At 33.8% G+C, this 21,534-nt stretch overlaps 5 protein-coding genes and 1 pseudogene across 8 annotated transcripts in view; all 6 read right to left on the bottom strand.

The window, feature by feature from the left end:
- Positions 1-3,619, bottom strand: part of LOC102580100 (uncharacterized) — a 6,108-nt gene extending 2,489 nt beyond the window's left edge. Inside the window, exons 1-3 of the mRNA XM_006356473.2 lie at positions 3,139-3,619; positions 2,280-2,350; positions 496-601 (exon numbers count right to left, since the gene is read on the bottom strand). Of these exons, the coding sequence (XP_006356535.1) occupies positions 496-601; positions 2,280-2,350; positions 3,139-3,218 (257 nt within the window). The 5' untranslated portion in view covers positions 3,219-3,619. The remainder of the gene's footprint in view (positions 1-495; positions 602-2,279; positions 2,351-3,138) is intronic.
- Positions 3,620-4,906: 1,287 nt separating this feature from the next.
- LOC102579784 (60S ribosomal protein L7a-2-like) lies at positions 4,907-7,564 on the bottom strand (annotated as a pseudogene). The gene is made up of 6 exons (XR_368033.2): positions 7,490-7,564; positions 7,144-7,393; positions 5,707-5,876; positions 5,489-5,617; positions 5,324-5,416; positions 4,907-5,234 (listed from the first exon to the last, which is right to left on the bottom strand). The product of XR_368033.2 is annotated as a 60S ribosomal protein L7a-2-like (transcript).
- Positions 7,565-8,651: 1,087 nt separating this feature from the next.
- On the bottom strand, positions 8,652-10,883 carry LOC102579458 (60S ribosomal protein L7a-2-like). Its single transcript, XM_006356472.2, has 6 exons — positions 10,778-10,883; positions 10,442-10,691; positions 9,429-9,598; positions 9,211-9,339; positions 9,046-9,138; positions 8,652-8,961 (listed from the first exon to the last, which is right to left on the bottom strand). Exons 1-6 carry the CDS (start codon positions 10,778-10,780, stop codon positions 8,830-8,832), a joined length of 777 nt encoding a protein of 258 aa, XP_006356534.1. The 5' UTR covers positions 10,781-10,883; the 3' UTR covers positions 8,652-8,829.
- A 1,514-nt stretch (positions 10,884-12,397) lies between these two features.
- Positions 12,398-13,271, bottom strand: LOC102579135 (protein TAP1-like). The gene is made up of 2 exons (XM_006356471.1): positions 12,992-13,271; positions 12,398-12,638 (listed from the first exon to the last, which is right to left on the bottom strand). Exons 1-2 carry the CDS (start codon positions 13,242-13,244, stop codon positions 12,580-12,582), a joined length of 312 nt encoding a protein of 103 aa, XP_006356533.1. The 5' UTR covers positions 13,245-13,271; the 3' UTR covers positions 12,398-12,579.
- Positions 13,272-13,839: 568 nt separating this feature from the next.
- On the bottom strand, positions 13,840-17,526 carry LOC102578805 (probable glycosyltransferase At3g07620). 3 transcript variants are annotated; one of them, XM_006356470.2, is made up of 5 exons: positions 17,432-17,525; positions 16,712-17,326; positions 16,494-16,624; positions 15,259-15,607; positions 13,840-14,888 (listed from the first exon to the last, which is right to left on the bottom strand). In XM_006356470.2, exons 2-5 carry the CDS (start codon positions 17,279-17,281, stop codon positions 14,220-14,222), a joined length of 1,719 nt encoding a protein of 572 aa, XP_006356532.1. In that variant the 5' UTR covers positions 17,282-17,326; positions 17,432-17,525; the 3' UTR covers positions 13,840-14,219. The 3 variants fall into 3 exon arrangements, with proteins under 3 accessions (XP_006356532.1, XP_015168447.1, XP_015168446.1); XM_015312961.1 differs by having other exon boundaries at positions 17,435-17,524; XM_015312960.1 differs by having other exon boundaries at positions 16,712-17,526.
- Positions 17,527-18,631: 1,105 nt separating this feature from the next.
- LOC102578461 (trans-resveratrol di-O-methyltransferase-like) lies at positions 18,632-20,174 on the bottom strand. The gene is made up of 2 exons (XM_006356469.2): positions 19,367-20,174; positions 18,632-18,978 (listed from the first exon to the last, which is right to left on the bottom strand). Exons 1-2 carry the CDS (start codon positions 20,138-20,140, stop codon positions 18,673-18,675), a joined length of 1,080 nt encoding a protein of 359 aa, XP_006356531.1. The 5' UTR covers positions 20,141-20,174; the 3' UTR covers positions 18,632-18,672.
- Positions 20,175-21,534: the final 1,360 nt, after the last annotated feature.

Raw genomic sequence — 21,534 nt, 5'->3', positions numbered from 1 at the left:
CCTACCCCCCCCCCCCCAACTCCCTACCCCTGGCCCAAAAATAAAAAATAAAGAGAGAAATTACTCCTTTCTGACACAGTTTAATGATGAAAGGGAAAAAGATACCCACATATATTATGTCCAAATGGAGGCATTCTGCAATTGAAAAAATTTAAAATCATGTGGGACCACAGATTAACAAACGCATAGCATTGATGCTAATAACCAAAAGCAGAACATGATGCCACATCCTTGTATGTTTCCCACTTCTCACAACCCACAGATATTGTTCTACAAATCCTAGCATAAAAGTGGGTGACAAGAAGCATGTGAAATACTAATAACTACGGCAGAAGTAGATGTTAAACTGATAACAAGAATCCCTATTTTATAATACACATGTCTAACTACAAAAGAGATCTTGGACCAGGTAGGGGGCACAATGAGAATAGTCTTTGGGGAAAAGATCAGGGCTCTAGTAGTAACAGCAAAACAATCAAACAACTGAGCTAATACCTCAACTCAATAGGAGTAGCAATGAAGTTAGCCAACATCATCGTAGGAGCATGACAATACGATCCCAACAATGCAATAGCGATCCCACATAGGAATACTGTGACACCTGTTGAGAAAAATAGATTGCGCATAAGTTGTACTTGCTTAGCAAAATTCAATAGGATTTAATCAAGCCAGAAGTCAACTCACGCAAATATTTCTAGCTAGCAACAAAAAATTGAACTGCAGATTATCATTTTTCAGTTTAAAAAAATCTGTAGCACAGAGTCACAGACTGTGTTTACATCAATTTACATGTATTTGGTTAATTATTACCTACCACGTTTCTCATCACACACACATAGATCTGTCTAAAAATTTCAGCAACATTATGGTCGCCAAACTAAGTCCACATATGGTTGCCGTTGCGCTGCAACATAAGCATATCTATGGCTACGTGAAGTGCAATCAAATCTTCTAAATTACATGATTCAGTTTGATAATGCATAGATGGACTTAGTTTGATAATGCAGAGATGGACCTTCTTCATCCCACAGAGAATTTAAGGTAGTTAAACAACGCAGCACATGCAGGGTGTGCCACATGATCATTGAACAAAGGAAAAGGTTTGAGAGCTAAATCAGAATTGATGATCAGAAGGGTGGATCAGCGAACTTTTATGAGTATCAAAGGTGGAGGGCACATTGCAGATTTTCTGAAAGAGGAAGAAGGTGGAAGAGATATATCAGGAATATGGGGTTCAAAGCTTCACAATTTACTGAAGATCTGTCTCAGATTGAAGCAAGCCAAAGGAGGTGACGGTCAACTGCATGGATTTCAAAACTAGAGACAAACTTGGGGCAGGAGAAAAACAACTATACGCACCCTCTGCTGGAGTTGTCCATAGTCAAGAGGAAGATATTGAACAGCTGTCTCTTTCTCAATACATAGTTGTGTCGGCTTCTTGGGAAAGAAAACCCAGATACTTCATCAACTAAGAACATTTCCATCATATAACCATTAAAAAGAAGTAAAAACATGAATTTACACTTGCGTTTCTAGATGATGATATTCAAGCTAACCAAACTGATACCAAAGGAATAAGTACAAAAGCTGGCTTTGCTCCAGACAGCATATTAGTTCCACAGCATGTCCCAAAAAAAAAACTCTTTGAACTTTGAAGGAAGATAATTCAAACATCAAGCCTATGCATATGGGTGCTCTTAAAATGACATTGAATGGCAATTAATCAATTGCTGACCAATTCATAGGACCATTAATTCCAAATCCACGTAGAAGTTCAATAAGTTGTAATATGTACAAGCATGTCGGTTTTTATCCCAATCATTAGATTCACTTCTACAATCCCAAAAGTCCGTAAAACATGTTGAAACCAGTAACGATAAAGTCTCCCAGAAGTGTTTGGAAGATTATCTATGAGAAGGCTATCAAATTACCATCTTATAATATAGTATTTCATTAGCATTTTGATTTTGCAAGGTTCAAGCCATTTCTACTTCATTAAAAGAAACTTCACTGATTTGACTTATTAATAATTCTTCTACCTTTGTCATCTACCTGCAATTCAACACTCCCACTTTTCTCAACACATTGATTAAATAACTGAATTACAGTCAAGAGAACCTTCTATTTTGTCATAAAATTATGTCCTAGGAATATATGATTTGGCTGCATAGTTAGAGATCACACCACGAACTTAAGAAAGTAAACAAGAAATGCTTCCGTAAAAATGAATTTACAAAAACAGGGATTATAAGAACTAATTCCAGCTTAACAGAACATACCACATATGGGAAATACCCCAAAGGTGATTCCGAGAGCCGCAGAGAACGCCAACAGTTTTGGCTCTGCTCCCCTTAAAGCAAATCAAGAAAACCATTCATTGTAAAAATCAGTAAAGCTTCTTACTTGCATTCTTGTCATTAGAAAATTACTAGTAATTGAATATTAATCAGACACTTGATTACAAAAAACTCACCTAAGGTAAAGCTTACAGCTTGTTTGGATGGTTGTTACATGTTTTATTGTATCCTATTGTTACTTTGGAAGTATGTTTTGATTGCTACTTAAATTTTATTGTATCATATTGTTAAATTTGTTGTTATGTAATAATGAAAAGTAAAACTTTATGTAACAACCGGTTTTGTGTGATTGCTCATTACCCTATTTCTTTCCCTTAATTTATTACTCCCCTGATTCAATTTATTTGACTTACTTTTCTTTTATTCAATTTCAAAAAGAATGTCTCTTTACTTCCAACTTTCCACCTAACATATTTAAGAGCACACGATTAAAGGACATTTTGGTGCATTCTACATATGTTTAGTTTAAAACCACAAGATTCAAAAAGACTTATTTACTTTCATAAACTCCGAATCAAATCACAACCCGACAAACAAATTGAAACAGAGGGAGTATTTAATTACCTTCTACTTTACCATTTCTTTAAATTGCTGGTGAGTGATATTATAAAACGGAGAAGGATACAAAATGCAACACAACAAAATACACAATGAAATGAAACATAACAACCATCCAAACAAGCTATTACTAATCCAAGCTAGTTCTAATTAGAAAAATGCACTCTTTTCTCCCTGAATAGACCATAAGAAAGAGAAGGGGAAAAGGGTAAACGTTAGCTACCTTTGGAGGATGTGATAAAGAGGATCAACGATCTTGTTACGAGTCCAAGAACCAATTTTTGATACAATCTGATTAACCATCTTGTGTCTTCCTCCTTCTCACTCTTTCTTCACTTTAAAGTTTCAACCTTCAATTATCCGATTTAACACCAACCCAAATCCACAAATAAAGTTATAAAGAGCAAAACAATTGATTCACAGATAACGAAGCCAAAAGAAAAACAAAATTGAGCCCAGTAGGTGGTGGATCATGTAGGTTTCGTTGAACAGAAAAAAGGGATGAAATGTGAATAAAATTGAAACAATAAACTTTGTGGATATTCTTATCTTCTGGGTTTGTTTTACGTTTTTCAAAGAGAATTAAATATGGGTGTACACGCCATCAATAGCTTTCACAAAAGTCTTTACTTCTGCTGCGGGGGATTTGGGGTTCTTGATTCAACAGGGAGGAAGGGGAGTGAGGGGTGTATCAACAAATTGAAAAAAAAGAAGCAAACGACGTCGTAAATGGGTACGTGTTTGGTTTGGTGACAAGTGGAAACAAAATATCTTTGTATATTTGTGGATGTGGTCATGTGGATGAAAATTAGACAAGGGATGTACGATAATGACAAGAGGAAGAAAATCAAATAAATACAAAGTGCACAACTTTTTTTAAATTTTTTTTTTTAAGAGAGAATTATTAAAACACCTGTGAATTTGGCGTAGATTATCACCAAATGTTCTCAAACTCTTGTAGAAACATGGAGCTCTTAATAAAAAGTCGATAAAAATGTTGAAAACACCCCTAAATTTGGTGAGAATTTAGAGATGTATTTCACTCATGTTATAAGATTGGAGTGTATTTATGTTTCGTTAGTCAAGTAAATGAGTGTTTTTAAAGCTGTCAATGCTTCGGAATAAAACTAATAACTCACGCCGAATTTAAGAGTGCTTCCAATACTTCTCTCTTTTTATAATCGTGGTATCTGAGTTTGTCAGATACATAGTCAAAAGGGCCAAAGGGGTGCAAGGTGGTACTTTTATTGAAAAATTACACTATATAAATAATAAAAAAATGATTTTTTACATATATATAAGTTGTCGAATCTCTCCATTATCATTCAGATTTGAAAAACAAAGGTATTAAACTTTTGGATGCTATTGATTTTGCCTTGAGAACATATATCATCCCTTTCCTTCGTCCACCAAACATGTGCTAAAAAGTGTCATACATAAACACTTCCAACAGCCACATATAGTTTGCCACTTCTACAGCTTTTCTGCTGCTGCTATCTTCAAACTTATACAATGAAATTTAATTTAAAATTTTGTAGATCTAATATGATAACTAGTCAAATAATCTCACCAAAAGAAAAAAAGGTGAGAGGGCCAAAATGGGATTCCCTATAATGTTAAATGTGCATCTCTTTTGGCTTACGGAGATTAACTCAAAAGACATAGGAGACTCATCACCTAATAATAGCATTGAATATGCTAAGTGAGTTTTAACACTACGTATCAACAAGAAGACATACATGCACAGTGCTACATCGTAGAGCTAAATGCACACACAACACTCTTTCTTGAATCTTCGTAAATTTGAACAAACTGATATATCTAATACTCCATATAGAAGTAACAGATAAATAGAAAGGCCAGAGATGAATCATGAACCAAACCAACATACAAGAGCAGAATTTCGTAGACAACAGTAAGCACTAAATAAGCGAAGAATAAGTGGTAAAGGTGTTACTTGAATAACTGAGCAATTTGCAGGCATAAAAAACACACTCACAAAATATCTAACAAAAACTTCTCATAAAGTTTAAAGCTTCTTCGACGGATCAATAATCTGCAAATGGCAAACATAAAGGTACATATCGAACTAATATCTCTAACGTTGTCAAGCATATGAACCAAACACAAAAATTGGCAGAGCAGCTCTCTAATCCAATTGCAGTGTAAATATCACAGCAAGCTCTTAGTTCAATCTCTGGGCAGCTTCCTTAGCTAGAACTTTCTCCTTGGCCTTGGTCCTGGCCTGTGACTTGGAGCCCATGATACCCACCACCCCCACTTCTTCCTGTTCTCTTCATACTTGTCATTGAAGTTAGCCTGAAAAAGTAAACATGCATCAACAGGAGTCCTAGAAGAGCTTTACAGCAAAATGCAATGCAAACTAAACTAGTAAATAATAAAGATACCTTAATTGCCTCCAAAACTCTGCTAAACTCCATTTTGTCTTCATTCTTCACGGTTGTCAAACACAAGGCTGAAGCAGTTTTCTTATGCACGATCTGTGCACAGTCATCAATATCAGTATCTCATAGGTCTAGAAGCATTGAGAATACAGACTTAGTATTACTTACCGATCCTAAACGTGCTTTCCCCTTCACAATGCAGTATGGAATTTCCATCTTTCTGCATAGTGCAGGAAGCCAGACAACCAACTCTATTGGGTCCACATCATGAGCAATCACTACTAACTGAGCTTTGTTCTGAAAAGACATCAATGGAAAATAGTTACTACATAGATGAAAAGAGATGTGCTTGAAAGTAGAAGAGAATTTGCAAGACCAAAACAAACCTGCTCAATAAGGTAAGTGATGTGCTTAAGCCCATACTTCACAATAATAGGTTTCTTTGTCTCGGGAGTTTTTCCTTCGGCTTCAGCTTGAGCCCTTTTGACAAGACGCTCCTTCTTTGCAGCTTTGTCCTCAGGCCTGTACTTAAGAAGCATCTTGAAAAGGTTTGTAGCTGCATTCAGAAGGCAAAGACATTGGAAAAATTCAAATCAGTATCACTGAAATAAATAACTCATGCAAGTAAAGAAAAACAAATGAGTTGAGAGATGATAAATAATGGTTACATGGCAGCAACTTAGCCTTTTAAGAATGACTACAAAAAGGTAATACTACATTTTCCCAAAACAAAGTATTTTGCCACAAAATGATCGATATATTTTCAGGATGATTTCAGGTGTTAGGTTAGCAGTGAAAAGCAAATGCAACAAAAAATTATAAATGCCCCAGTAATTTTTTACTTTCCAAAACCACAAAAAAGCACAAGTCCATTTTACAAAAGAAAATGAGAAATAAGAAATGAAGAGACAAAAATACACTGACCACTACTTAATCATTTCCCTATAGTCCAACATGATTCTATAGGCAGAGAGACAGTAAAGTCTAACATGATTCTATAGGCAGAGAGACAGTAAAGTCCAACATGCTGGAAAAAAATTGTCTTGAACAAATATCACTATCTGATTTGGTACAATCAAATCTAACACCCCTTAAAGAAACAACACAAATGTATAATACTAAAAATATGCAAAATGTATTATTCCATGATGAATTCCAACAAAATATAACAGTGGTAGTTTCTGAATTAACTGTACTTCTCCCCAAAAAAGCTTCTTCTAAAAGGGAAAATAATATTCTTCACAGTTTCTACAAGGGACAATAATAGCTCAGTCTGCCACTTGGTTAGTTGGTTATGAACTAATAAAATAAGCCAGCCAACAGTTTCAGAGATGTGAGCCTGGAGGTGTCATCCATATTGCTCGCCCATCAAAAGACGCGGTCTTAGCAAACTTTCACCGAGAGGTGACATAATTGGAATTATAAGAATCCACAAGCCAAGCACAATAACAACTCATTCAATTGTCTTCAAGTAAGTGAGGCATAGTTCAAACATCTATGGAAACACATTATAGTTCCAAATTCCAATAAAATACTCAATTCCTAATAATTTCTTTGCTACTCGTGAGTCATGACACAAGTTCCGTAAAAGTTCACATTGATAACATGCAGCATCAAACATACTTACATAAAAGCTAAAACAAATAATACTAACTAGCTCGACAAAATAGTGCGAAATGAATATACAGGTAAAAAGTATTATCATTATAAGCAGCTGCAATTACAGTGAATTGGAAATAGATGATTGGTTGTCTAATTGTTAACAGCAACTAATTAACCAAAATCGCAACAGGAAAAGATTAGGATAATAGTAGTATACTGACCGAGATTCTTATCAAGGGTTTTGGTGAACTGGTTTAGAGCAGGAGGAACCTTCAATCGCATCTTGAGAATTCTCTTCTTCCTTTGTAGGGTAACATTCCGAGGCCATCTTACATTCCTTGTTACATCCTTCTTCGGCGGCAGCGCTCCACCGATACCGAACTGCTTTGGCCGCTTCTCGAACAGTGGATTCACCACCTTCGCCTTCTCTGGCTTCTTCTTTGCTGCTACTGCAACACCCTTCTTTGGAGCCTACATTTTCCGCAAAGAAAGAAACAAAAATGAGATTACATATTCCAAAAAGGAGTTGTGAAGAAGAAGGAAGTTAACCATGGCTAAGAGCTTTACCATTTTTGCTTGAGACGGCGACCGGAGGACTAAACCCGGAGAAACAGCCTATCTTATATAAGGCATAAGCGAATTTGTATGGATTTGGGCCATGGACTCCTTTTAATAAGAAAAATTAGCACGACCTAGCCATTCGACAATCTATTTAAATAATAGCCACTTTGCAAATTAGTTGAGAAATAGTCATATTCAATGTGGAATAAAATCTGATTATAAATTTAATTAAAATTTGAAGCTATGCCTTTAGATTAAATTTTTGGACAAATTACTTAACTACACTCATTTACCTACCTTAATATCCATTTATCCCAACTTATTTCAAAATTTTCAAAAATCCCTTATTTTACCTATGTATCCCGTGCACAACGCTATGTATCCCGTTATGTGGAATGTATCAAACCTAATGTATCCCGTGCACAACACTATGTATCCCCCCGCTATATGGAATGTATCAAACCTAATGTATCCCGTGCACAATGCTATGTATCCCGCTATATGGAATGTATCAAACCTAATGTATCCCGTGCACAATGCTATGTATCCCGCTATATGGAATGTATCAAACCTAATGTATCCCGTGCACAATGCTATGTATCCCGCTATATGGAATGTATCAAACCTAATGTATCCCGTGCACAATGTTATGTATCCCACAAACATCATTTTTAAGGGATTTTTGGTAAATAAAAAACTAGAAGGGATAGGATGTTATTAAGTAATTATAATATGTGGTTCCTATAATTTATACTTAAATTTTCTCCTAATTTTTTCCCCCATGTTTTGCAAATGGTTCACTCTTTGTTTTGTCTTCAAGATGGATTTCAAATAGATTGACTATTATTGTGAATTATGAATCACTTTTTGTTACTTTCTTTGATTTTCGAAAAGCTTGTGATTGCAAACTCTGGGGAAAGTGTTTGGAAGTTCTTTTTTTGTACGCTAGAAAAGTTGCTAATTAAACTCAAAATTATTTATGGTTGTGCCCTGAAGTACTCAACTTCTTCTGAACTGATTACCAATATCTCTAAAAGTTTCATTTACTTTGGTGGTGTTACATGACACAGTACAGACTCAGATCATGGAGCTTGAGGAGCATCCATTTAAGTGCACTATTTCAAGAAAGAACTTGTAGTGAAGTGTAGGAATTTAAATAAAAACGCCATTTCGGAGCCATAAAAACACATACTAACAAAATTTTTAATAAAATGTCTGATAATTCATTGTCAAGGCAAACATAAAGGTACTTGATATCTTTAACAATGTAAAGCATGTGAACCAAATACAAAACTTGGCAGAGCATCTCTCTAATTAAATTGCAGTGTATATATCACAGCAAGCTCTTAGTTCAATCTCTGGGCAGCTTCCTTGGCTAGAACTCTTTCTTTGGCCTTGGTCCTGGCCTGTGACTTAGAGCCCATGATACCACCGCCCCACTTCTTCCTGTTCTCTTCGTACTTGTCGTTGAAGTTAGCCTGAAAAAGTAAACATGCATCAACAGGAATCCTAGAAGAGCTTTACGGCAAAATGCAAACCAAACTAGCCATTAATATAGATACCTTAATTGCCTCCAAAACTCTGCTGAACTCCATTTTGTCTTCATTCTTCACGGTTGTCAAACACAAGGCTGAAGCAGTTTTCTTATGCACGATCTGTGCACAGTCATCAATATCAGTATCTCATAGGTTTAGAAGCATTGAGAATACAGACTTAGTATTACTTACCGATCCTAAACGTGCTTTCCCCTTCACAATGCAGTATGGAATTTCCATCTTTCTGCATAGTGCAGGAAGCCAGACAACCAACTCTATTGGGTCCACATCATGAGCAATCACTACTAACTGAGCTTTGTTCTGAAAAGACATCAATGGAAAATAGTTACTACATAGATGAAAAGAGATGTGCTTGAAAGTAGAAGAGAATTTGCAAGACCAAAACAAACCTGCTCAATAAGGTAAGTGATGTGCTTAAGCCCATACTTCACAATAATGGGTTTCTTTGTTTCGGGAGTTTTTCCTTCAGCTTCAGCTTGAGCCCTTTTGACAAGACGCTCCTTCTTTGCAGCTTTGTCCTCAGGCCTGTACTTGAGAAGCATCTTGAAAAGGTTTGTAGCTGCACATTCAAACGCAACAAAAACATTCAATTCAGTCTCACTGAAATAAGATATCTCATGAGAGTAGAACAAAACAAAAGATGAGGTGTGATCTGATAAACAATACTATCAATTTTGGTCTACTGAAGAAGTGGGAAGACATAATGGTAAAAATAAAAAAGGTAGCAGTCGCATGATAATTCAACCATATTATATTAGTAGTTACTAAGCTATATCTACTCTCCCAAAAAAAAGTAGTTCTTCACGAGATCATATTTAGTTTTGCAGCAGTGGATTCTAAAAGGGACAATAATAGCTCAGTTAGCCAGTCACATGGTTAATGAAACTACAATATGGGTTCGTCAATAGGTAATGAGCCCGAATATGTAGTACATATGCAAAAGACAAGGTGTTTACAATATTTAAACAAGATGTGACAAAATTGGAATCATAAGAATCCACAATCAAGCACAAACAACCGATCATTCAACTGCCTTCAAGTTCGTAGTGAGGCAAAGTTCAAACATATATGGAAACACGTTATAGTTTCACATACAACACAGTGAGGCATAGTTCAAACATATACCACTCATTAGGCCACCAGTTCCTATGAAAGTTCTGATCGATAACATGCAGCATAAAACATACTGAAATAAAAGCTAAAAAATAATAGGAAGTAACTGGACAAAATAAAATTCGAGTTGAATGAATATATAGAGGCCAGAGATTTAGCTTTTACATTGTAAAAAAAACAAATCTTCATTCTCCATTATCGAAATGAAGCAGTTGCAAATACACTGGATCGGACATACAGGATTAATTGTCTAATTGTTCACAAATTTACAGCAAGAGAGTATACTGACCGAGGTTCTTGTCAAGGGTTTTGGTGAACTGGTTAAGAGCTGGAGGAACCTTCAATCGCATCTTCAGAATCCTCTTCTTCCTTTGTAGGGTAACATTCCGAGGCCATCTCACATTCCTGGTTACGTCCTTCTTTGGCGGCAGAGCTCCACCGATACCGAACTGCTTTGGCCGCTTCTCGAATAGTGGATTCACCACCTTAGCCTTCTCCGGCTTCTTCTTTGATGCTACTGCAACACCCTTCTTTGGAGCCTACAGAAATAAAGGAAAAAAATACGTGAACACAAGTTCAAAAAAATGAGAGTAAAGAGAAAATGTAACCATGGCAAAGAACATACCATTTTTTTCTCTCGAGTCTGCGACGATCTGATGAACAAACCCTAGATGGAGAAGAAGACACTGATATACAGAGACGGATGTTTATGAGTTTTTTAGGGTTTAAGAAGTGTCCGACGCTACTTAACTGGGCCTTTACTGAACTTTTGTGAATTTGGGCCTGGCCATTTTCGTTCCCTCTAATTAAACAAATAGCCCATCACTTTGCAAAATAGTTAGAAAAATAATGTAGTTCCAATTTAAGTGTCTTAGTATAACTATACAGTTTTAGAACAATATATGACTTTTTAAATTTTATAATTATTAAATTAAAGATATGTGTAGTAACTTAAATTTTATGGTCTTAAACTTGTTACGAGAATGTTGCAATTGAAAAACTTATAAAAAATCAGGTTATAACTCAATCACCACTCAATTTTTCACAAGTTTAATATTCTTTGTTTGTTTTACTATAATTTGTTAAGTGCCTAGTAATTTTTTTCTTATATTTAAAGCTATATATAACATATCAAACTTAAAAAAAAAAAAAAAATTTAGCAAAATTTTTCATATATTAACTCGGTTTTAAATAAGTTGAATCGAACGAATTAAAATGACTTGAATTAAGAACTAAGTAGATCATTAGTTAATCCATCCAAACCTAAATAGATTAGGTGAATTGTGATTTTGTCACCCCTATATTAATGCATGCTAAAATAATTTTATTAGGAATAATTACACAGAATGACCATTAAGTCAAAATTTCCTTTACAAAATAGCCCAATTACTGTTTATTACTGATTTAGCCCTTCGGCCGAAGTCATTTTGTTTCGGTATGCCAAATATTTATCATGTAATTATTAAACACAATTTTGATTTAATTCAATAACGATTCACGTATATTGTTTAATTAATATAGTCATTTCAATGTAGGTTCCATGTATATCATTTGTATCAAAACAAAGAATACATCTCATCTCTCCCACATTTTCTCCTCCTTTCATACATCAAATCAGTTTTCTCTCATCTCTTTCATTCTCTTATTTTTCGTCTAATTTTACTCATCGATATCTAATTTGAAATTTTAAAATTTGCGTTTTCCCTTCAAATTTTGCTCCCCGCAATTTCAGAATTCAAAGAGTCGAGATACAACTGAATGATGTTGATTCTGAAACGTAGTACGACGATGTTGTTGAACAATTAGAGGTATTTGTAAAATTTTAATTTTTCATTTTATATCGTTTATAAATTTTAATATGTTTGTACTGATTTAAAATCGCATCCATATAAATTGTTGTTTCATTAATGTTGTGCACAAATTTGTATATGATTTTAGGGAATTGTATTTGTATTTCTCTACTTCTTTTGGTGGTCTTCTTCCTTTCGGTGTATTTAGGAATTTATCATTCTAACTAGAAACTAGATATTGGTAACTGAATGCGTGTCTGATTGGATTATTTTAAAGTTTAACTTATCGTAAATGTGAACTGCTTCGAGTGTGATATATCAAATATAAAAAAAAACTCATATCTAAATTTTGAAACTGTTTAAAGAAGATTTGAATAGGATATCCACTAAAATCCTCCATCGAAGAATTTTGAAACTCAAATTTTAAAATTCGATCACAAATGTGAGCAAAACAATGATAAAGAAAACTAATTATTTTATTAAGTACTCTTCCACCTTATACATATCATGGCCCTACATTTATTATGTAAACTCTGTATTAAAATTATACTAAAAGAGAACTAAACAGAAACAAAAGACTAGAAGTATAGTTGTCATTATTGAAGTAGTAATTAATCTCCTGTGATGGAAAACACACTTAGCAGTAATCATTATTGTTCTTGCATTTGGATGCACACCCTTCAAGTTTCTCTGCTTCTGCAAAATATATATACAAAAATAAATTGTTAATACTAACGACGTATATTACTTAATAGGAGCAGTATGGGTTCACGTGCACCAATGCTCCTTTCTTAGACATGTATAACAATATATATAATGTGATAATCCATGAAATTGCATTAATATTGTAGAAAATCAAGGCATATCTAAGTAGAAGAAAGTGGGTTCACCTACACCTATGCATTCTTTCTTAGACCATATTTAATATACGATATGTGTGCATTCAAGATCAAAAGTGTTACTCTTATGTCATACAGAGAAACTGTTTTTGATAAACCTCTCCTCTGCTTAAAATAAAACGTTTTGTAAGAGAAGATGGATATGCATACCATTCTTGTAGTCAAGACAACGATCAAGAATGCATCGAACATCGCAATGGCGGACTTCAGATGAAAGCATAGGTGGTGGTGGAATGCAGTGAAGTGGGCAGAATTTGAGGCAGGAAGCAGAGGGAATGCCAACTTTTTTGCAATCTTTCATGCAATGTTTTATGCATTTCACCTCCATAAGATTAGCCATAATCAAATCCCCTTCAAATATGACCATCAATGTTAGCACTAGGGTTAGCCATTTCATTGCCATGACTATAAATTATGTAAAAATGCTGTACTTAGTAATATTTCTATGCTTAGCTATACTTTAGGCAATGCATATATATAGTGTTTTTTATATGTGGAAAAAAATGTGAAGTTTTGGTTTTTGGTTAGTTCATTTGCTCAACATGAGTTGGGGTAGGCGCAAATACACTTATGTTGTGCTATACCTACTTTTTCTTCCTAATTGTTACCTATGGTTTGATCATGTAACATTTATGGTGACTTTGAAAATCACATCTCATTAATAGCTAAAATATCTGATCAACTACAGTAGCGTGATTTTTTGTTCTTGAGTTTTTAGTGTCCCAATTAGTGGATTTGTTATTATTTTACTAGTGTAAATTTTTTGGTGGGAGAACATGTCTGAATTAAATTTAAGGGTTATTAGTACACCTATTATTTGGTTTTAAAAAAATAGAAAGATTAATTAAAGGAAAAACTAACATAATTCATAAGTGTAGCAGAGTTGGTGCATGTGGTATCCCATAAGGGTGGTAGAGATCAACTCCTAGCTCTGCCAACGTCTTCTCAATTGAGCTCATCACAACGAGCATGCACAATGAAAAAGGAAGCCAATGCACTAAGCATCCCACAGGGTCCGGGGAAGGGCCGCACCCCTAAGTACATTGTAATACATCTGGGGTCATAATTCATAAATTCCACTTTTACATGGAGAAGGAGAAAGTGGAAAGATCAAATGGCAATGATAGGTAAATTATAAGAGCGAGAATTATACAAGGATAATATCAGGCATCAGCACTTAGTGCCCTACTTCAGCTCGCAAATGATAGCAATACACTTAAGAAGTTACCAAGCAGGAACATTCTTCTTGCATAAACCAGAGTTTGATCATATCTGGTACTGCAAATGACCGTTCAAATCACTTGGGATATCTGCGGGATCATATCTCCTATGTGCCCATGTCCCTCCATATTCAAAATCCCAAAGTCCTTTGACATCCTTATTTAGATTTTACCTGAAATACTCTGTTATACCAAATTGAGTGAAGGATCATGTGAAACAAGTCGTACTTTACAGGATTTTTGTGCCAAAGGAAATACTGTTGAACAATCTTCAGCCTATGCTGCATCTTCATGTACTGTTCCTCAGGAATTGAAAGGAGGATGTTTCTCAAGTCTGGAACATCTTTCTCCAAAACAAAGACAGAAAATGATTCCCAGTCGAGAACTTCAAAGAAAGGCGGTACATAGTTATCTGATATGATCACAGGTACACACTCATAGTGTATGGACTCCACAACTCTTGGAGTATGGACTTCATAACCCTTCGCACAGATGCAATATTTGCTGCTTTTCATAAGTTCCCTATATTTTGCTTTACCCTCAGGATCACGAGGCATAGGCCCAAAAATCTTCATATCAGGTTCTTTCTCACTCCAATGTTGCAATAATATAGGACGAAGATAACCATGAATACCTCCAGCAAAAAAGGCAAGCACTGGTCTTGCTGAAGGAGGATTTCCTCCCAAATCTTTGAGCGGGTCTTCAGCTGAACGAACATAGGTTACTGGCAGAGAGACATCCTTCCCTATCTTGAAGCCTCCAGCTATATTTGAATTGCAGAGGACTCTAACACAGGTTTCCATGTTCTTCCTCGTGAGTCGGGGTGCCTATAACGTACTTTTACTTTAATAAAAGAATGATAGATGGACACCTCACAGCAACATAAAGTGTTGAAGGTGATAGTACTCCAGATTTGTAAAAAAGGACGCCAGCCAAGTTGCAGATTCAGAAAACATCCGATAATTCTTCAAAACTCTACCTTTTTCCAAAGAAATGAAAGAATAAAAAACACAACTATATATATGCTTTGATTATAAACTTATTATTGAAAAGGAAAAAAACTACTTCATTCTTTCGCTTCCCTTAAGTTGTCAGAAAGAGGTTTCTGGGGAGAATGAGTAGATTGACACAATTAGACTGCCAAAGCACTATGGAACGCAACATTCACAATGGAATAGAGTTCAAGAAAAAGCATACCCAATCATGACAAGCAACCAAAAAATGATCAGCTCCTCTGCTTCTATTCCAGAAATGATATTTTCTAGAAATTCTTCCAATGTAATTGCTCAGATGATTTTCCAAATCTTTCTGATGAGTAAAATTTTGTTTTGATAGAGCTTCTCGTAGCTTCAAAGAACTAAAAGGCAAATAAAATAAGTGAGCCCTTTTGGGATCTTTCACAAGAAACTGTTTGTTCTTCTCCATCAGTTTCATGAACCACCCCTCAGAAGCGTAGATACCTCGCATATACGGCTGATGGAATATTGGTTTTTCCCCTTCTTTATAAACATAAACTTTAAGGACACGTTCCATCAGCTCATAGCTCCTGCAAAAGGATCAAACAACTCAACATCTAGAACATACTTTTCCCCAAAATAAGGTTGAATATTTGACTCGATGACTATGAGAGTACAAATTGAAACTGTCTTTCAATTTTCTATAGTGTCTCACAATCTCATACCAACAAATGCAAAAACTCTAATCATTGACCACCAGATACCACCTCCAACAGGTGGGTAACTTGAAACAAAACTAAGCAGAAAAGAATGTAACAGTACAATTAGTCAGCTCATGGAACTAAGTTTAAAGCAAATAAGTATATAGTTGTACTTGCAAAACAGAGATACTATTTTCTTAGGCTTTAATATTGAAGTAATTGCTCTTCTTAACAGTATACATCTGGAAAAAAAAATCACATATTTTGGCAGGGAGGAATCAATTTTCCCAGTTGATAAACTTTTCTCAAGCTTTTCCTATCTCTGCCAAATCAATACAACAACTCACCCAGTAATCAGTATAGTCCCTCAAGTAGAGTCTTGGGAGGGTATGTGTACGCAGCCTTACCCTACCTTCCCAAGGTAGAGAGACTGTTTCACATGAGCCTTCGGCCTAAATAATGCATATATAAAAAAACAATATGAAAAGGAATGACAGTAGCAAAGAAGAAACCATGCTGAAAATAATGGAGAAAAGAACCGTACCAATAACAAATAATACGATGACCTAAGCAAAAGGTAATAAAACAACATGTAAGACAAAACAATGTAATAGCTATATTGCACTATATTGCAGCAGCAGGAAGACTCTAGATTTTGGTAATGACCACATGAGTTGCAATTACATCAACTCCAATAAAGCATCTCACAATACATTAAAGTATGAACACATTGATATAGGTGTTTACTACAAGAATCAAAATCAAATCCAATTACCTCCTAAACTTGGAATAATTTCGAAAAATAGATGAATGAAGTTCAGGAATGTTTCTAATTATCGGAGCATTTTCAATCTGAACCTTTGCATATCGGAGTTCCCCTTCACGTGCAGAACGCCATTGTGATCTCTACAACCAACAGCTCAAGCATTAGATAACAAAAATGAATTGGTAATTAATCTCCACTCAAGTTAGAATTGACATCTACGGTCATACCACTAAACTAATACTAGAGTTCTGCTGCACTAAAGTGTTCATGTAGGAGATTGATGCTGGTCTTCTTCTCTTACTGTTGATACCAGCTCGTAAGATATTAGAATTGGAACTTGTTGCCTCATTTTCCATTAACGACGACGTCTTATTACCAGTATCTGCAATCACATTCTCCCGACCACTTGAACGAGCTGCAGGTGACTTAACCTGCAAAATCTGAGCCGATTCATTCCTCATTTTCCCTAGACTTGAATAAGTATTTACATTCAAATAAAACCCTATAGTTGAATTTGCATTCAATCCCTTTTCTAGATAAGTACTGTTGCCCAATTTCTGAAACCCTAACACTGAATCAACTTCCACATTACTCCTCTTCTCATCAGTGGCCAAAACAGTTTCAGCTTCGAGCCCAACTCCATCCACATTTGATAGAAGAGATATGTAATTCTCATATGGAAGTGCGAGTAATTGTGATATCAGCACAACAACAGCTATAACAATTCCAAAAATTGATAACAATTTTTTAACGCTCAGCAAACAGCATAGCCTTTGAAATTGAAGTTCAATCCCCATCTAACAAAACCCAGTAGCTTGCAGGGAGTCTTCGTCACCTCTATTCTGAATTAACAAACAAAATAGTACCAAATAATTGAGAAATAAACATAAAAACCATAAAAATAATAACCCATTTGAAGCACAAAATGTCAAAGAACAAATAATTACTACAGAGAAGAATAGGAAGAACTCCAGCCCAGCTATGGAGATTTAAGTTACTGTACAAAGAAATGTCATTTGATGCCGACTATGTTTGCAAAAAATAATATATTAATTAATATAATTAAAGCATGATGAAAAGAAAAAAAATGATAGCAAAATTAACCATAAAAAGTGAAGAAAAAGAGAGAGAAGATGTTAAAGTATTTTTCTAATGCCAATAAATAAAACTTTATATTTTAAAAAATTTAATTAAATTTATATAATTTAAATCTCAAAAAATAAAAAAAATATCTAGTGAGTAAAAATAATCCTTTGTCCTCCTATATGAATTAAAGTTTATTAAATGGAAAAGTATTTTAAATTATTAATGTTTGGTTGACAATTTAAAATTTTGTATGATTAATGTAATATTATTTTATGCAGGGTAAAATGTGAAATAATTAATGTATGTATAACTAAATCTCCATTATTAATATCTACTTAAAATAATATATAAATTCACTCTTAATTAATAATGAAATACTTAGCTTTCATCTACGTATTCAATAGTCAATTAATCATGATTATATTAAATAATTTAAGTGTTTTTGCATTAATTTAATTGTTATAATTATATAATTTTAATTGTATTTTATCAGTACACTCCCAACAATAAATTTAATTTAAGTGATATTATTTAACTAAATAGAAAATCTTAGAAAAAAAAATAAAAATTCTAAGACCTGTTAGCTCATGTGTATTTTCATTTTACTTTTTAAATGTTAATGTTAATTATTATTTTTTGGGTTTGGGATAAAATATGATGTGCAATTTACTGTTTTTAGCTCACGATACTCCACCCATGCACCACAACCCAAGTTGGTTACTATATACTTAATAAGCTACAACAAACATAAAAAAAAACAATAATTGAAGAACCTATATATACCAAGCTACAACATTTTTATTGGCATAGTAGGAAAAGCATAGTGCTGCACTAATATTATTACATAGTATAAATTAACCTCCATTCTCTTGTATGAATGAGACTCCAAACAAAGGAAGTTATTTATGGTAGAAACTTAAATAAAAATCACTTAAAAAAAATTAAATTTAGCGACAGAGAAATTTTATAGTTAAACAATAAATTTATCGCTAATCCTATTTAGCGACGAAATACTATTAGCTACGAGTGAAACAGAAACAGAATAGCGATGAAGTTCGTGGATAATTTCAATTTTATTGGGTAACGAATATAGACAATTTTTTTAAGGATAAAATTCAATTAAAGACCTTAATCCAAGAGAGGTTATTATTTTATATCCACTAAAATCAGCATCCAAGAAGAGTTTTTCCCATTCCTTCTCGGTTCTCTCTTTGGAAGCATAAGTAATCCTCATTAGTAAGTCCATCAAGTGTTGTGATTGAACAAGTTGCTCATTATTGCTACAATTATCCTCCATTACTATGTCTATGATTATCACTTTTCCTCCATTTTCCTTATTCGGAATTGACTCTTTGCATTTCTTCAATAACTTCACACAATCTTCATCATCCCAATTGTGCAAAATCCACTATATTAAAAAAAAAACAATTAATAAGTAAATAGTTAGGAATATTTCCATTATAATAGTAACATTATAAATTCTTGTCATATTAAAGTAACTAAATTTTACCCGCTATAATAGTTATATCGCAAAACTTTATCTCCTTATTACAATGAATTCATCAAATTTAGCCATTATGAGTTATGACGGCAAGTTAAAACTAAAGTGGATTATAAGATTGTAAGTAATTTTCATGTTATGAATTCAGTTATTATAACGTAATAAAAATTATAATTTTTACTAGATAAAATATAATATCACTATTAAAAGGTGGGAATTTCCACAATTTGCATAAAACATTATTGAAAACATTTCCAACAAGTCGATTTTCGACAAAATTCGAAATAATACGTACCTTGAGTAAGATTGCGTTAGCATGAGGAATTTTATCGAACATACTCCCAGCAACAAACTCCAAGTTTCCAGATCCCTTTCGATCACCTATAACATGAGGGAGATCAAGCACAATACATTTCAAGCTCGGAAAAGCTTCGGCAATAGCCATCGCCACAGCGCCGGTGCCACCTCCGATGTCCACCAATGACGTCAATCCCTCAAAAACACCGGCACAACAATCAGAAATCAACAAATTGGAGATCAATCTCGAATCGCCAGCCATAGCATCATTGAAAACACCATTAAACTCCGGCTCTTCAACGCAATAATCCCAATGGGATTTCCCGTGCGCCGTTTCAAAGGCGGTGGGGAGATCGTCCCGTAACCAATCGCCCACGGAAGAAGCCGTGTTCAGCACAACGGGATGTTGGGCGAAAAGGAAAAATGACCTCTTGCCAGAGAGGTCATTTTCAACAAGGAGACGGCCAACACTGGTGAGTGAATAGCCGTCTCCTTGTTGTTGGTGTTGGTGGTATTTGAAAAGACCAAAATCAACTAAAACTCGCATTAAAATGGGGATAAATGTAGTTTTTGAAGGATTCAAATTTGGCAAAGCGGCAATAAGGTCAGAAAGAGACATGATTGGATTGACATTTTTGTGAAGAATATCAGGAATTCCTAATTGAATTGCGCATTTTATACATGAAGGACGCAAATAACTCAAAATGTGATCCCAACTTTGAGCTTCAGCTTCTATTAGCTGATTAGCACAAATGTTGTTGTTATTGAGCATTGTGTCAATTAATAACTAGAAAGAGTTTCATAAGAAATACTGCGTTAATTAATTAAGATGTATGAATTCGTACGTACTTTTATAGAGAGTCACAGTTGCTTGTTGTAGAGGGATTAATTAATGATGCAAATTTAGGATTAGGTTGAGTTGCATAGCCATTAATAACAAGTACCAACCCTACAATATAGAATACTTTAGTTAAAAGAAAAAAATTGTTCTAAATCATACAACACATGGGTATATTTTGACTTTTTTCCCTTTTAAAATAACATCATAAATAACAGTTGCTGATTTTTACTTAAAATATTTTTAAAAAACTATTCTTAAAATAAAGTTAAATTACAACTTATAATAACATATAGTCTAACTTTTTTGTTAAGTCCGACTAAATTTAAATTCGAACCAAAAAGTGAATGCACAAACTTTAATTATACCGAACGGAACTAGATAGGTGAATATGTTATATATGAATGAGTACTTAGTTTAAAGTTCATCAATATGTAAAAAGAGTCATTGAGATTAATAGTGGCAAAGGAAAAAAGGATATTTTATAGGATAAGATAGGGAAAATGCAGGTTACTATCACATTTCACATTTAATTATTGTTATTTAAAGAGTTGAAGTATTTTATGGCTTTTAACGTTTTAGGAAAATTGTCTACTTTATTTTATGACTAGATTTTGTTGCCCATGCTATGTACGGGCCCAATAACATAAATGGTATGTTTTGGGGCTAATGACGAAATTTTTGAAGCGATTGTTTGCGTGGATAAAGGAATAAGTTTTTTTATCACAAACCTGTACTTTCTTTGACGCTATTCAAGGCACAATAAGACTACCCACATACAACATTTTTGAACAATTTTATGTTGTCAATTATCACGATTTAATTTTAAGAATTAGTCAAGTTTTTTTCTGTTTTTTTAATAAATATTTTAAGTTGTCAATTATCACGATTTATTGTATTTTATACATAATTTTTAACGATAGATTAATTTCAAGAATCAATCGAATTTTTTTAAATGTATTTATTTTTGAAATATTTTATGTTGTCAATTATCATGATTTATAGTATTTTTACGATAGATTAACTTCAAGAATCAATGGAATTTTTTGTATCTTTTTCAAAACATATTTTATGTTGTCAATTATCATGATTTATAGTATTTTTACGATAGATTAACTTCAAGAATCAATGGAATTTTTTGTATCTTTTTCAAAACATATTTTATGTTGTCAATTATCATGATTTATAGTATTTTTACGATAGATTAACTTCAAGAATCAATGGAATTTTTTGTATCTTTTTCAAAACATATTTTATGTTGTCAATTATCATGATTTATAGTATTTTTACGATAGATTAACTTCAAGAATCAATGGAATTTTTTGTAT

The sequence above is a fragment of the Solanum tuberosum genome, unplaced genomic scaffold, assembly GCF_000226075.1.
Source record: "Solanum tuberosum cultivar DM 1-3 516 R44 unplaced genomic scaffold, SolTub_3.0 scf00222, whole genome shotgun sequence".
NCBI lineage: Eukaryota > Viridiplantae > Streptophyta > Magnoliopsida > Solanales > Solanaceae > Solanum > Solanum tuberosum.
The sequence above is the reverse complement of the archived record's forward strand: the minus strand, read 5'-3'. Positions and strand labels throughout refer to the sequence as shown.